The sequence below is a fragment of the Nannobrachium achirus genome (assembly GCF_963921795.1).
Source record: "Nannobrachium achirus genome assembly, chromosome: 2".
NCBI classification, from domain to species: domain Eukaryota; kingdom Metazoa; phylum Chordata; class Actinopteri; order Myctophiformes; family Myctophidae; genus Nannobrachium; species Nannobrachium achirus.
This window is the reverse complement of record NC_137811.1, coordinates 62441748-62457915: the sequence shown is the minus strand read 5'-3', so window position 1 is coordinate 62457915 and position 16168 is coordinate 62441748. Positions and strand designations below refer to the sequence as shown.

Sequence of the window (16168 nt, the reverse complement as noted above, 5' to 3'; positions counted from 1 at the left end):
CGGTTCCCAAACAACCAACCAAGCACCGCGGGCTTATCCCGCTGGAATGACTGAAAAAAACTACTGTAAACACACCAAGTTAGCTAACTAATCTATCATGGCCGACGGCTAGCATTAGCCTAGGCGAGCTTAAGTCAAGAGATGTGTAACCTTTTTTCATAGTATTATCATTGAGAGAATCTCATCCTTACCGTGGAGAAGTGAGCGCTCGCCTGTCGGCCCGAAGTCGAGACGACTCTCCTCATCCTCGCTGGCCGACATTTCTCTTCAGTTCTTTGATTCTTATATTCCCGGCGAAGCGAATTAATCCCCTCTCTCTCTCTCTTAAACCTTGCTCGCTCGGCAAGGGAGGAGGGAGAATGACGTGCTGGTCGGTGGAGAACAGACCGGGGGTGTCCACAGGAAGAGGGAGGGGTGTGTGTGTGTGTGAGGGGGGGGCTGTAAGAGAAGAGAATATTAAAATTAATCCTCATTCTAATTGGACACCTGCCTGTTCAAACAAGTTGGTTAACTGGATTACATCAGTGTTTCTCAATTAAACCTTTCAATTTCAAGGTATCCTCTTAACGCTGACAGTGTACAAAATGTAACCAAATGATTAGGGTCCATTTGGTTCCATTTTGTACACTGTCAGAGTTACATACTTCAACGTAAGGGTCAATTTAGACCCTCCTAAAGGAACCCAGAGGGTCCCTGGAATCCACTTCTTTGAGAACCACTGATCTACATTAAATTAATAATGACATAAAAATGCTTTATTGGTTTCATTTGTTGAATGAAGGAAAGTGTGTCAGTGGACACCCATATCTATCATCCTGACAGGCCACTCACAATATAACAATAGGGAAAACTCAAAAGTATTGAAACTTACTGTGGTGTTGACTAGTGTGCACTGTGCAGTCCCGGGGTCGAGGTCTCACCCTCTCTCTCCCCTCTCTGCAAGAATAGGCTACAACTGTGGTGTTACCTGTTCTGTGCAGCTGTTGCTACTATTATTTACAGAGATTATGTTCCATAGGCTGAACTGAATTGAAGCAATAATCTGCGAGATTAAAAAAAAAAAACGAGCCGTCAATGACCCAAACACGTTGCTCCGTCCCCCTTCCCTCTCTCTCCCCCAGCCTCAGAGGCAGAGCTTAGCTAACATCCTCGCACAAACACACAAAGGGGGCAGACATCCCATAATAATCCCCCCCTCCCACACGCACGGAACTCTGCATAGTTACCTCGCAACGGACAGACCATAATATTCAGCCTGGCTGCCCCCACCCCCTCCTCCACACACACACGCACGAGTGCACGCACACAGTCACACGCACTCAGTCCCACGCGCACACTTCAACCAGACGTGCACGACTCACTGCACGCACACATACACTCCTTCCCCTTTCCACTAGTCCCAGCCCCTTAGCAACCTCGTTGTCATGGTGACCCCCCCCCCACCACCACCACCACCACACGCACACCCTCCCCGACAGACCATAATACTCCAGCCCGGCATACATCCCATAATATACAACTCCTAAAAAGACAAGAAAGAAAGAAAAAAAAATACCAGTCACATGGTCTCCAGGGAAACTAGTCCACTGGTGACAGCCCATAATATTCACTCAGCGTCCACCTGGCATGTGCGCGGCAGCACCCAGAGGAACATCCAAGATCACACGCACATGACAGTCTGCACTTTTACTACAGTTACTGGAACTAGTGCGCACACAGGTAGTCAACAACACACTGTAGTTTACACCACTTCTCAACTGGTGGTGGTGTGGTATCACAGTGGGACAGCGGGACTGACCCAAATGATGTGGGATACCCATATGTTAAATAGTGCAATAAGCCTCTGTTGAATGTGTTCTTCCACAAGTCAAGTGTGTACATCTCGCAAACCCAATTTTGGGGTCCTGACCCACAGGTTGAAAAAACTAAAGCGGTATAGACTACTGTGTCTCTGGGTTCAGCTGGCCCCACTGAACCTGTAATTGGTGTACACAACTGACTAGTGACTACCTGTCATTCATGGATGCCTGGATGCTGCTTGTGATTCCTATTCTCTGTATTCATTGCTTGTATTTGGGCCAGGCCTACTGTCAGAAGAGCATATTATTGTTCAACAAAGTGTCATTGTTGGATTTTGAACATAATATCGCATTTGACAAAGAAGTCTGGAATCTGGAATCTATCTTTATCTTATTATTACCTATGCTATTGCATTGTCTGAAGGAAGCCGAACAAAAATAGGTATACCTACTGTATACACAATATATAACAATAAAACGCAGCCTTGAATCTTGAACCTAGTCCATCCTGCCCACTCCTACCAGTCCTGAGAGTTGATTTTAAGAATGTTGTAGCCCACCAGGTTTCTAAGTGTTATATTACATATATATACTGCACCTAGATAATGTTTGATATCTTATGTTGTTCCAAAAGGCCTCACTGGAAATCCCCTTGTTGAATAATCTAACAAAAATCGAATCTAAAAATCAAATAATTCATAATACAGTGTGCCTCCAGTCATGCCTTATATGAGGATAATATTCTGTGAGAGTTATGCTTGTTGCTCCCCCCTCTCTCAGAATCACACTTTGCTTTCTCACACTAAATCTGACTTGGGCGTGGGCGATAATATGATGGGAATGGTACCAGCACCATGCTCTCCTCCTCTTCTTCTCCTCTCCTCACACACACACACACACACACACACACACACACACACACACACACACACACACACACACACACACACACACACACACACACACACACACACACACACACAAAGCTTAATCTCCAAGAGCTTAGCTTCAAGTGACTTAGACTGACAACTATGTATTTTTGTAACAATACTTAATTAATCCATATAGTTTCATGACTATATGGATGGGATAACTGTGTCAACTTAAAATGCACCACATGTTCTTTCAGAAAGGATTATAAAGAATGACAATCTATTGGATTGTTTCTTTCATGTTATACACATCAACAGCTTCTTCCCTGTGTGCTCCTAAGTACAGATAAAGAGTATAGAAACAAAATGAAACCCAGCAGCACGGTAATAGAAAATGCGTACACACGGAATTATATACAGTACATATACATACATACATTATGTATGTATGTATGTATGTATGTATGATACATACATACATACATACATACATACATACATACGTAATGTACATGTATACTAGGGCATTCACAAATAGTGATTTTTAGTATTCGAATTATTCGACCTCAAAGTATTCGAATAGTCGAATATTCTACAGGACTGGCCAAACTGGCCAAACTGTCAGCAAGAGGCGAACATTGTGAAAATAGCCGATCTAGGATGTAGATCTGCTATTTTCACAATATTTATCTGTGGAACCGAGTCACATTAAATGTAATACCTACAATTCCAAGTGCTTGTCAGGGTGCAGGGGTCCCCAGTTCAAATATGTTTATTTTGGGGGTCGCGGCCTAAAAAGGTTTGAGAACCCCTGGTATAGAGATTTAACTAATTCATCCACCAGGGGCATTGACATCTCAATCTTATGACTTCCTATCTAGCCAAGCTTTATAAACTATATATTTATTTTTTAAGAGAAAACAATAAAAAAAATAAGCGAATATTCGACTTCGGTGAACACCGTCGAATAGTGACTTTGATATTCGAATATTCGAATATTTGGTGAATGCCCTAATGTATACATACATACTGTACATGTATACAGACAGGGAGGAAAGCTGAGCTGACACAAGGAAGCAAAGATAAACCTGGAAGGAATGGCTGTGTTGGGCAGCATGGCCTGCTATAGTAAATGTGTCCAGCTGATACTCAGACCAGTAGCGCTGTGCTCTACTCCCTCTGCAGGTCAACGATATTGATTGCTCTGTTAGTGCTTATAAGCAGCATTTAAGGACCAACAAAATGGTAATATGTAATTTAAGCAAAAGAATCATCAATTTGTTATTAGGTGTGCATCACTGATACATCTGACAGTTTTTATGCAATAAAGGATCTTATCCATGTTTATTTTTTATTTTCAAGTAGAACCGTGGAAAACAACATACTGGTAAATATGTGTGTATAAATACTGTATGTGAAATTGAAAAGGAATGAGTGATATGGATCTTCTTGGGTCTGAAATAAAGCCTGAATTGAATTGAATTGAAAAATTGCTTTGCACAGGTAATACAAAATAAAACAAAGGGACTAGTATACAAAAACAATGACGTCAAAACTAAACTGTATAGGAAGAGTCCAAATGTAGGCCCGAAGAGGCCATCTCCATTCCACTGCTTTCTTCACGATAAAATCCTCAGTGTTCATTTAACTCTGAGTGTCCATTTTACACTCAAAGAGTCAAATGATCGCTGACGATTTTACAGTGTGGTGAAATGGAAGCTCCATAATGTTCTCCACTGTACATGCAGATCGGATGGCAACAAAGGCCTATGTCTGGCTATTGTCTGTTACTGACGCTTGGATGGCCCACACTCACACACATGCATGTATGCACGCACACATGCATACACACTCACGTGCACTGTCGTCACAACTCACATGCACACTCTCTCTAGCACTCTCTCACACTCTCTATCCTATATTCACAACAATCTTTCCACCTCACGTGCACTGAAATCTCCCCCCACCCCCCACCACTTCACCGCCCTCATATATTCTATAATATTCACGGCTCGTCCCTTCCCCTCCGCGCGCACACCCCCCCCCCCCCCACCCCCCCTCCCCATGCGTGCACGCTGCTCCTCGCCCCCTCTGCTGCCACCCCCCCACCACCACACTTCCCTGCCTGACAACACTGCCTCCATCCCATAATACTCATGCACACGCACGCACGCACACACACACACGCACGCACACATACGCGCGTGCACTCACTTGCTCCTCACGCATTCATGCACAGCAGTGCACACAGCCCCTTTGTTGGCAGGAGATGCCTGTGCTGCGCGCGAGCGAGAGAGAGAGCGAGTGAGCAGGCCTTTTTATTTTTTCTTCATATGCACGGCAGTCATGTGTCTCAGCCAAAGATATGAGTGTTTCATTCTCACTCCAGGTGGACAACGTATACGTGCATGCATGTCCCCAACCGGAGTGAAGCGAGGGGAGTGATAAAAGAGGGTGGGGACATGGGGATGTGATTTGGGGGGAGGGGTTGGGGGGCGGAGGAGGGGGAAGAAGAAGAGGGTAGGTTGGGGTGGGGGGGTCAGATCTCTATCCCATAATAACCTTGGGGAGAGCAGAGTCCATGGAGCTCGTAGTTACCAAAGGCAACCATTTCAGAAGGAGGTCAACGCTATGCGGCCCATCGCGGAGCGTTTTGTAGACTGAGTGAGATGGGCTCGCAGTCACCCCACCTCGCGACAGAATGTCTCCCACAGTCTGTTAAAATCTACACGCTGTTGCATGCCGATATGACGCTCACTGTACCCTGTGGCCCTCTCACTCACACACACACACACACACACACACACACACACACACACACACACACACACACACACACACACACACACACACACACACACACACTGCCCTGGGTTGTGCGTGGCCTTGAACCCCATCCTGTAGGTACCTTCCTTCACCCTTCATCCACGTGTCTCTGTCACCTTTCTGCGCCTCCTAAATGAAGAGAGAGAGAGAGTGCAAAGGTTGGTGTATGACTCCTCCACCCTTTTATTTACTAAAAGGGGGAACTCAGGTCAGCCCTACCCTATAACCACCAGTAAGACTCCCTAATCGGGAGTACTGAGATGCAATCGTAACCACTTTCAACCTGAAGTTGCTATCTTTGGGGACTAATAGGCAAACATTTTCAACATTTGTAGGCAAGAGTTTTCAAATATCTTCCCAAATGGCAAGGATAGTATAGATCTACAGGCTTGCAGATCAGACACCGTCATACGACAAAGCATAAAATAGAGCTTAAGTGGTTAATGCTTTAACGAGCATCCCATCAGCCTCTGTAACCTGGCTACAGTCAATCGGGTTTGAGGGCCATCTTGGCATGATAAAACGGTCACCAAAGAAGGGGAGGGGGGGCAGATAGAAGGGAGTAAAAAAAAAAGGTGAAGTTATTTACGAGAGAGGGGTGAAGGGACGAAGGGATGAACATAACGGAGGCGCCGGACGTGACAGTGGCCAGCTCATCACCATGGCGTTGCCGTGGGAGACAGCGGAAGACGTCACCGGGAGAAGACGGAGGACACAAAGGGGGAGTACAACATGGAGAAGAGTGGAAAAAAGAGAAAGAGAGGGGGGACAATGAAGAAAAACTGAGGTGTAAAGAGGCAAGTGCATGTGCGTACATGTGCGTGCGTGCGTGCATGCGTGCGTGCGTGTGTGTGTGCGTGCGCACGAACACATGTGTACGCGTGTAAGGGAGTACCCAGTGAGTTTATTTATTCATTTGTTCGTAGTGAACTGGGTGTCAGAGAGTTCAGGTGCAGACAGGCAGGCTGCCATCCAGCACCCAGCACCCAGGATCTGGACAGCTACAAGTGTAAATGTTTGTGGTCGACCCCACTCTGACTCATCTGATTCAACAGATGAGCTATTAAAAGTGGAGTGAAATCGTTCCAATCAGGGGTGAAAACAATGTCGCTTGACCTTATGGGGCCTGGGGGGGACTCATTGTGTTCTGCAAAACTCTTATTAAAGTTTGAAGATAGTTTGAAGAACTGTCCCACTGAGCATGCCATCTAAAAGTGGTCTAATAGTGGTATAGATCTGAAAGTTTTTTAGTCGTCTAAACTTAGACTAGAAGACTAATAGATGTCTAATAGTCATCTAAATGTAGACCGTCTATATTTAGACGACTATTAGACATCTATTAGTCGTCTATTCTAAGTTTAGACGACTAAAACACTTTCAAATCTATACCACTATTAGACCACTTTTAGATGGCATGCTCAGTATGGCCTTTCTCGTGGAGATATAAGGAGTATGACATGCTTTCCTCATAAGTATATTCTTGGAAGTCTTAAGCCCGTATCAGAGTCGGGTCCGCGGTGGACGGCTATCCACCGCGGTGTAGTGCCGTGTAGTCTTTTTGAGTCTTAAAACTACAACGTTAACGCTCAAAAAGACTACACGGCACTACACCGCGGTGGATAGCCGTCCACCGCGGACCCGACTCTGATACGGGCTTTACGGAGACTAGCTCTGAAATGTTGTATCACCAAGGGCTTCAGAAATAGAAACAGACCAAGAGCGAGGGTCAAAAATTGCAGACAGTTCAGTTCAGTTAATATTTTCATTTAGGTAAATGTATTCGCTGCAAAGAAAATAGACCATAATCTCCTGTCCTGAATGCGAGTTCAATCTGACCCCGTCTTGTGTATGGCTCTCCTCTATCTTTGCCCTTTCCTGTCTCTCTAAGATGACCTGTCATCCATAACAAGAAACCAAAACTTGATTGTCATTATTAGTTTCCTTCTGGTTGCACGTAGAATCTACCTACAGCCTTGCTCTTCTGCACATACCTGTACACTACTACTACCAATGTGCAGATGAGCCCATTTTAACAAGGGTTTTGCTCTGACATACATGCGCTTTACATGAGTAACATAACATCCATCCTCTCAAAGTTACAAAATAATTCACTCTTTGTGTAGTGTCAATCTATGACAGTGCCTCAGGTTGTGTGACCCTTGTAATTAAGTATATCAGGTGTATTTTCTAATTCTGTAGACCTATGTCTTATGTGTTTGTGGTATGTATATATGGAAAATAATTTCCTCCTTGGGGACAAATAAACAATCTTCTATTCATCTTTCATTCTCAAGTCCATTTTCATAAGAAAAAGACTAATATTTTTCTCAAAAGCGCATCTCTGACATTGCCCCTGTTGCCCCTTAAACGCTCCTCCCTAACCCCAGTTTAACACCCGTGTCCCTTTCTACACCCATCCACTCTCTTTCTCTCTCTCTCTCTCTCTCTCTCTCTCTCTCTCCCTCTCTCTCTCCTTCTTCCCTCAGTCTCTCCTATCTGCTGATTTATTTGCCTCCGTTCCAATATTTGTCAGTGGTGTGTTTTCTCCTGCTTGTCTAAATGTCACCCCTTCTTCTAAGACAATATAGGGAGTGGGAGAAAGGGAGAACGAGAGGGCAAATGCTGGGGAAAGAGAGAGGGGGAGGGGGAACTCGTAAAATGAGCAACAAAGTTTGGGAAAATTAAACATGAGGTAAGGTTCTTTCTCACATGCACATACACTTATAGGTGGAAATGCGCTGTGTCACAATTATGGCCGGGTGTCACAATTAGGCTACCGGTATATGTGTGAATTGGGTGCAGCATGTAATATATACACACACACACACACACACACACACACACACACACACACACACACACACACACACACACACACACACACACACACACACACACACACACACACACACACACACACACACACACACACACACACACACACACACAGTTATGTATGCATATATTTATATATACAGTATGTGTATAATAGTATATATTGAGCATAATTGATTTATTGTAGGGCCAAAGAGTTGCACAAGATATTAACGAACAATAAGAAATGCACTGTAACACATTCACACAAGCACATTATACATTAACCCATAAATGCAGTACACACGAATAAAGATACTAATATAGATATGCAAATACACACACTTGCTTTCACACACATCATGATAGCATACACATCCATACACACAGACACACGTACATACTACATGCATGTGCATGCACGCACACACGCACGCACAAACAAACACACACACAGACAAACTGAGTTGTTGCACTGCATAACAATTCAACAGAATTGTGCCTGCCTGACACCATCTCTGGATCTCCGGCCCGGATCACATGTTGTGTGTGTTGTGCTAAACACGCCTAATGAGGAGCATGCCATTTCTCAGTGTCAGTGTAGTGCAGTGTAACTATTAGCCTTCACAATGTCCACCGTCCCCTCCCTTCCGCTCCCTCCATCATCATCCTCACATCACTCCTGTTCGCTCTCTCTACCCCCCCCCCCCCCCCCCCCCCTCACTCTCTACCTCCTTTATAACCCATTACACCCAACTCACTGTTCTCAGTGCTTCTTTCTCTCTTTTACGAACTGGACACATCCGTTTTGTTGGGAAAGGATACCAAGCGGCCACTAACAAAGAGGCATGATGCTTTCCCCAGCGTAATGAACATTAGTTCTACTTTGGAGCAGTTTTGAGCGTTTTAACCAAAAGTAATTTAGGAGAGAAGAAAAGATAATATACTTTTTGGATATGTGGATGTGGATGGTTAATTTTCGGGTCTTTAAAGGATAACCTTTGCCGTGAGTTTATAAGACCCTCTTCTAAGCATGCTTTTGCAGTTGGCACAAAAGAGGAAATTGACAAACAACATTGACACAGTTCACTGAGAATTTGGATTAAATTACGGTCTGAACTGCATCATTTTGAAGACCACAGCAATTGGATATCACAGGACACAGGACGGGTAAGAGGCTTTGTTATTTGTGGCTTTGGGAAATGTTTGGGATTTCTTGAACATGAATTGAAGTCATGAATAATACATTATTTCCCTCTAAGGATAAACTACAGGTCAGTTCTGTTACTAAAATGACGGTTTATAATATTGTCCATTTATGGGTGTTTTTGTGTTTACTATGTCTTATGTGTGTTAACTGTGCTGACAGTACAGATAGCATGAATGAAATAAGCCTGTTGGGATGTGTGCGTGATCAACTTTTTTTTCAACAATGACTTCATCATTAATCTCTGCCTTCTCCTCCTATCTTTCTCCTAGGACCTAGGAGATATGCGGGGATCATCCCCAACCTCTGGTCCAGAACTATAGACCAACGACTCTAGAGCGTTCAGACATACGGACAGACAGCGCAACACACCCTTGGGACCGGGCAGCCTGTCGTCCAAGGACCCAGCAGCCTGACGAACGGAGACGGACAGACCGACAGTCTGATGCCAACTGTCTCCGCTGTCAATCTCACGGCACCACTCCTCCTGCTGTTGCTATGGGCAACCCACCCCACCATGGCAACCAACTGGCTGTAAGTCTGGCGTGCAGGGGAGGAGGAGAAAGAGGGAGTTTTGTTTGTCATGCTATAACTTTTAAAAGATGGCGACGTGTCTCTAAATCTTTTTCTGTCGCTCCCCCTTTTTCTCTCTCTTTGTGTCTCTGCTCGGTGACCTTTTCTCTTTTTCTCTCTCGTCTCTCCGCTGGGCCTTCCCTGTCTCCTTTGTCTGACAGTCTTTCCCCTCGTTTCCTCGTGCTCTAAAAACTCTCCCCATCGTTACCTCCTCGTCCTTTTCTCACCCTTTTCTTCCTTTCATTGCTCTGTCCTCTTTCTGTCTCCTTCCTTGCCCTCCCTGCACTTTTTCACAGCATCCCTGCGCTCCTTCGGTGTCCTCCGATCTCCCTTAATACTCCTCAATAACACTCCCCCTAAACAGGGTTCAACAAAGGCACACGGTGCAGCTACATCAGTTCCTGTGTGAAATGATGAATGTGTGTTATATCCTAGCTCCCTGGCGAGGCTGCCTCGCTCAAGGCCCGTGTCTGGCGCTGCCCCCTGCGCACGTCTGAGGGGCCTGTCGCCGGGGCAGGTGGGGGTGTGCAGGGCACGGGGGGAGGTCATGGAGTCCGTACGCAAAGCAGCCGAGATGGTCATAGATGAGGTACGAGAAGAGGGCTCCCGAGAACGGAAAAGCTCAGGGTTCATAACGTGGAATCATCAATACTGTCATCATCATCATCATCCTCACCATCATCCTTTTCATAAGCAGCATCAGAAGAATCATTACCATCATCATCACTATTATCATCATTTTCATATCCAGCATGTTGTCCATGCATATTCTAGTCTCTTCAGCCTCAGCAACAATGTTATTGTGTTGTTGTTCGATATATTTTCATATAGATGTTTATGTTTAGTTTTGATTTGAATTCCTAGATATGTGAGTGAGTAGTTAAGTACATTTAAAACAATGTTATCAATGGCATCCCTCAAGCTAGGCTTAGGTGGGACATTTGAAACTCATTTACAATCAAATTAATGTGAATGTGTGTAAAACATAAATGGTTATGAGGGAGATTATGTGCATAAATAATAAATTTGACGTGTTCTTCGTGAAATGCTTGTTTGTCAGAAAAGGGATTCTCTGCCCCCTGTCAATTTGCTGTTATCTGTGTCTCTGCTTGTTATAAGTGCCAGCACCAGTTCCGCAACCGTCGTTGGAACTGCTCCACCACCCCACGTGGAATCAATGTCTTTGGGAGAGTCATGAATCAAGGTACTACCATGATTGTGCAGTAGAATCAACATTACAAAATCAAAGAGACCCATTTGGACTGACCGCTGAGGCGTCAAAGCCATACAGTGACCATGTTTGATAAAACTAGATGTTTAAAATGGGCACAGCATTTTATTTTGTGATGCCAATGTCATGTGAATGTGCTTTGTATTAAATAATTACATGTTTTTGGCGTCACCAGCAAGACGTTGTCTGTTATTGTGCCACTAAACTGAACTGTACAAAACCAGGCACACGAGAGGCTGCCTTCGTGCACGCTCTGTCCTCAGCAGCTGTGGCGGTGGCTGTGACTCGAGGATGCAGCCGGGGGGAGCTAGAGAGATGTGGCTGTGACAGGAAGGTCCGGGGAGTCAGCCCTGAAGGTAAAGCTGTCTCACATTCTATTGTACATGTTGTAGTCACAGCTGCCCTGCATAGACGAAGAGCAGGACTATATACATACTGTATATATGAGTAGTGAAACTGGGGAAAATGTGTTATATTTACAGCTTGTTAAGCTGTTAATTAAAATCTAAAATATGAACCCTTGTTGTAAAAAAACAAAGCTGTCCTTTAAGCTTAAAAGGGCAGTAAAAACTGCCTTTTCAGAACAAAGCAGACAGTTTTCATCAGCCTTCATCAGTTTAATTTCCTCCCAGGTTTCCAGTGGTCAGGATGCAGTGACAACCTGTCCTATGGTGTGGCTTTCTCCCAAACTTTTGTTGACGAACAAGAGCGGGCCAAGGGGCTGTCTGCGGGGCGGCCGCTCATGAATATTCATAACAATGAAGCTGGCCGAAAGGTTCGTTCACAAGACTTTCATCATTGCTCTTTTTGTTAAAAGTGTGTTGTGTTGTGAGACAAGATACAATAAGACAGTGTAACATGAAAGTGCATAGCATATGCCATGAATAAAATAAAAAATATGAAAATATGCAACATAGGCCTACTCTCAGAATTATTTGAACTCATTAAGAGAATTACTGAATAATGTTAATTGTCTCATTACTCCTGACATGGCTTCCTTCCATCTCTCCATCCCCAGGCCATCCTCCATAACATGCAAGTGGAGTGTAAGTGTCATGGTGTCTCTGGCTCCTGTGAGCTGAGGACCTGTTGGAAGGTCATGCCTCCATTCAGGCGTGTCGGCGCTGTGCTCAAGGAACGCTTTGATGGAGCCACAGAGGTATTAGACATAGCTCACCTCTTTGACGTAAGGCATTTAATGCCTTACGTATACTTTGTTGCACGATGGTGTCAGTGTTTTGTGTTGTTACCTTGAGAATGGGCGCATTAACACTGTTGATGGCCACTTCCTCTGATGGCAAGGCCTGTAGGCTCACTCCTGTAAATATTTCTGGCCTATCCAGAATCCATGCAGAGGCGATTGATCTGAAGCTCAGGAAGATCTGATGTAAACTAGACATGCACAATGACTGCTTAAATGATACAACAACTGTATGGTGTTGATTGAGCAAAAGCACTGTTTCCCAAACACTGGTTCGGGAGTCTCGGGACCCTGGACACATTTTTATGGGTCCCTTAATTTTTGGTTTCCTACATAATTATTATTATTTAAAAATGAAAACTAAAAACATTGCCCAAAAAGCTAAGACTTTCATGAATACAAAATAACGCAGTGATCTTTCGAAGTAATTTCATTAATACATAAATGAAAAATCGAAGAAATTCCATTAATTATAAAACAAATGTTTAAGAAGTGGTGAAAATAGCAGCTCTACAAGCTCACAATGCGGCGTGAACGACCCGTTGTGAGCTTGTAGATCTACTGTTTTCACTAGTTTGGGTCCCGGGCGAACGTCTAATCTCTTTTGGGTAACAAGCTAAAGGTTTTGGGAACCATTGAGCTAAAGGAAGCAAACTGAGTGCAAAACTATTGCAATGATGCCATCTAAATTAGGTATGTCACGCTGTCTGCACATTTGTCCACCAGAGGGTGCTCTGATGCCTGATTAATCTCAACTCAGGATGAACTGGGCACTTAAATAAAAACATTGATTTGTGTCCACCATAGCATGCATTCTGAATGAAATAAAATCCCCAATATTACACAGTTATTAACTGTATAAATTCAACTGCGATATATATGGGATTGTAGAGCAGTGGTGTTGTTGAAGACTGTCCTCTTTCCCCAACCACCCCCCCAGGTGCGTCTGACTCGAATAGGCTCCAGGCCAGCCCTCCTGCCCCGTGACCCCCAAGTCAAACCCCCCGCCGCCAGAGACCTGGTGTATCTCTCTAGTTCCCCAGACTTCTGTCGCCTTGACCCTGAAAATGGTATCCCTGGGACCGCTGGCAGACGCTGTAACGGTGAGAACCACTCTGTATTTGTATACTTACAACAGAATCGCCTTATGGCAATACATAAAAAGACTCAAGATAATTCTACCCCGGCTACATACTGTGTGTGAAAGGAGTCCATTAATTTAGATCAGGTACAAGTCCTGCACATGTACCAAGCTTATGGTATTTCTGCAGGATTGGCACCTTATTTTAAACATAATATCCAATTCAGTATGGCCAATGGCTGTAGGATTATGGTAAAGGTTACAGGTCATACCTGAATAATAGTATCATTCAAGATATAATAGTATATTTGCTATTTGCAAGAAGTAAGCCAGACTTTCCGAGCCCTGAGGTGAGGCCCATAGAGCAGGAGCTAATCCTTGGCGTGAGGCAGCTTGATGTAGTTTACAGTTTAGGCACCTGCTAGGCGCTTTTAATCCAAAGCGATTTACAATAAGCAGGTAACAAGCAACAATATATCTTCTAAAAAATTCTAAAAACCTAAAAAAGAAAAAGAAAAAAGTAAATGCTATCTATGTGGGGTCATTGAGGGAAGGGGAGTGTTACAGTAGTGCTATGGGTTTAGGTGGAGTCTGAAGAGTCTGAAGAGTCTTCAGTCCACGGTGGAAGCTAGGGAGTGAGTCTGTAGTTCTAAGTGCGACAGGGAGTTTATTCCAGTTTGGGGGCCAGGAGGGCAAATTTTCTAGGACAAGTGGATTTTTGTCCTGGGGTTTTTAGTACAAGTATACCCCCTGGACATGATGCAGGGACTTAAACCAATCCAACCCTTGATGCTGAGTGCCAAGCAGGGAAGCATTGGGTCCCAGACCCGGCCGGGGACACGAACCACAAGGCCACTGAATTGGTTTATTTGCAAAAACGTGACTCCTAATAATCAAAATCAAGATGGAATGGAAACATTTAACTTTTACAAACTATAATCTTCTATTCTTTAGAGATACTGTATTATGAATGTATCATCATACATTTATTTTCATATATTTATCTCTGTGTATCTCTTCCATCCCAGGTACCTCTCGGCTGGCACCAGACGGCTGTGAGCTGGTGTGTTGCGGGCCGGGCTACAAAGCAGGCCGGGCTGAGGTGGTGCAGCGCTGCTCCTGCAAGTTCTCCTGGTGCTGCTCGGTTCGATGCCAGCAGTGCAAGAACACAGTCACTATCCACACCTGTCGAGTGTAAGGGGGGAGGGGGATAATGATGCCCAAAAGTCCGAGAACAAACTCTGTACCCAGCAGCAAAAAGACCACCAGACAGACACTCCTGAACACCAGACTACGGCTGCACGATATTGATTTTAAAAATGAAATAAAAACAAACATTGTAATATTAAGTGAAGACAGCTTATTTTGCATAAAGGTAAAAGAAAGAGCTAATACTTAATCTTGTTCAAGTTTGAATCTGATAAAAGACTATTTTCCTCTTAAGTACAACTTGATTTTGTTTGTTTGTTCTTTTACATTTGTATGCTTTGTTTAGATAGGAGAGTGTAGAGACAGGAAACCTAGGGAGAGGGGAGACATGACGGTAGTTGGATTCAGACTCCGGTCGTTGCGACCCACAAGGAGTATAATACTGTAGGCTACATGGTCAGTGCATGAACTGGCTGAGCCACCAGGCACCCCCACAACTGGATTTTTGGCCAATGATTTTGCAAAAACCAGAATAACTTTATTTTATTTTGTTCCTTCTTTATGGCAGTTTAGTTAATGTGTAACCATACGCAAGACCAACATCACCGGAATAACAATGTTGAGATCAAAGGCAGTCCCAAAGCTATTTTGAGCATTTTTAAGCTGCAACATTTAGCTGAGGGCTTTTAAATAGAATTTAATTGTTAACCTGACAAGTAAAGTTAGGGCAAGAGTAAAATAGGAGGGTATAAGCAGTAAGTAATGTACATACGCCTTCCCTTACATTGACATAAGTTAAAATGTGCACAAGCAAGCAGGCAGACAAGTGCATGAACACATATACTGTTAATCTCACCTGAACTGACAAAGCTTATAAAGCTGAAATTAACCAGAACTAACAGGAAAATATTACAGCCGAGCTTACTTTTGTTTAATGCCCGTCTGTGGTTTGTGTTCAGCGTCATAGGCTAGCAATTCTTTGTACATTTGCTGTATTTATGTCTTTTTGGCTTTGTGCTGGCTTATTTATTTGTATATCTGGCATTTTGAGTCTTTCCTCCACTTCTGACTCCATTAGAGACATCTTTAGGGTCGATTCATACTCCACTTTAAGAGCCTAATTTATTTCGGTTCGGCTCGGTCTAAACGATGATATAGCGTCATTCAGAGGATCGAGGAGGCGGTAACGCCATTAATTCGGCTGTGAATGACACCATATATTAGTTTAGACAGAGCCAAACCGAAATAAATTAGGCTCTAAAAGTGGAGTATAAATCGACCCTTAAACAGAAATAACTTTGACTTCAGTGTCTGTCTCGCGTTTTGTCGCTCACTCATGTGTTTGTAATGTAGGACACATCTACTATTTTTAGGACTGTTTCAGAAAACAAAATTCAATCATAGTTTGTTTATCC

General features: G+C 43.9%; 2 protein-coding genes across 2 annotated transcripts in view; one reads left to right on the top strand and one right to left on the bottom strand.

Annotated features, from left to right (window-relative positions):
* The window catches only part of chd4b (chromodomain helicase DNA binding protein 4b), a 42640-nt gene extending 41541 nt beyond the window's left edge, over positions 1-1099 (bottom strand). Inside the window, exons 1-2 of the mRNA XM_080750483.1 lie at positions 872-1099; positions 192-438 (exon numbers count right to left, since the gene is read on the bottom strand). Coding sequence (XP_080606609.1) covers positions 192-261 — 70 coding nt within the window. The 5' untranslated portion in view covers positions 262-438; positions 872-1099. The remainder of the gene's footprint in view (positions 1-191; positions 439-871) is intronic.
* Positions 1100-9963: 8864 nt separating this feature from the next.
* On the top strand, positions 9964-14802 carry wnt4b (wingless-type MMTV integration site family, member 4b; the record flags this gene model as incomplete). Its single annotated transcript, XM_080750560.1, has 8 exons — positions 9964-10052; positions 10527-10680; positions 11211-11295; positions 11547-11678; positions 11955-12097; positions 12341-12481; positions 13464-13626; positions 14633-14802. 8 exons carry the CDS (start codon positions 9964-9966, stop codon positions 14800-14802), a joined length of 1077 nt encoding a protein of 358 aa, XP_080606686.1.
* Positions 14803-16168: the final 1366 nt, after the last annotated feature.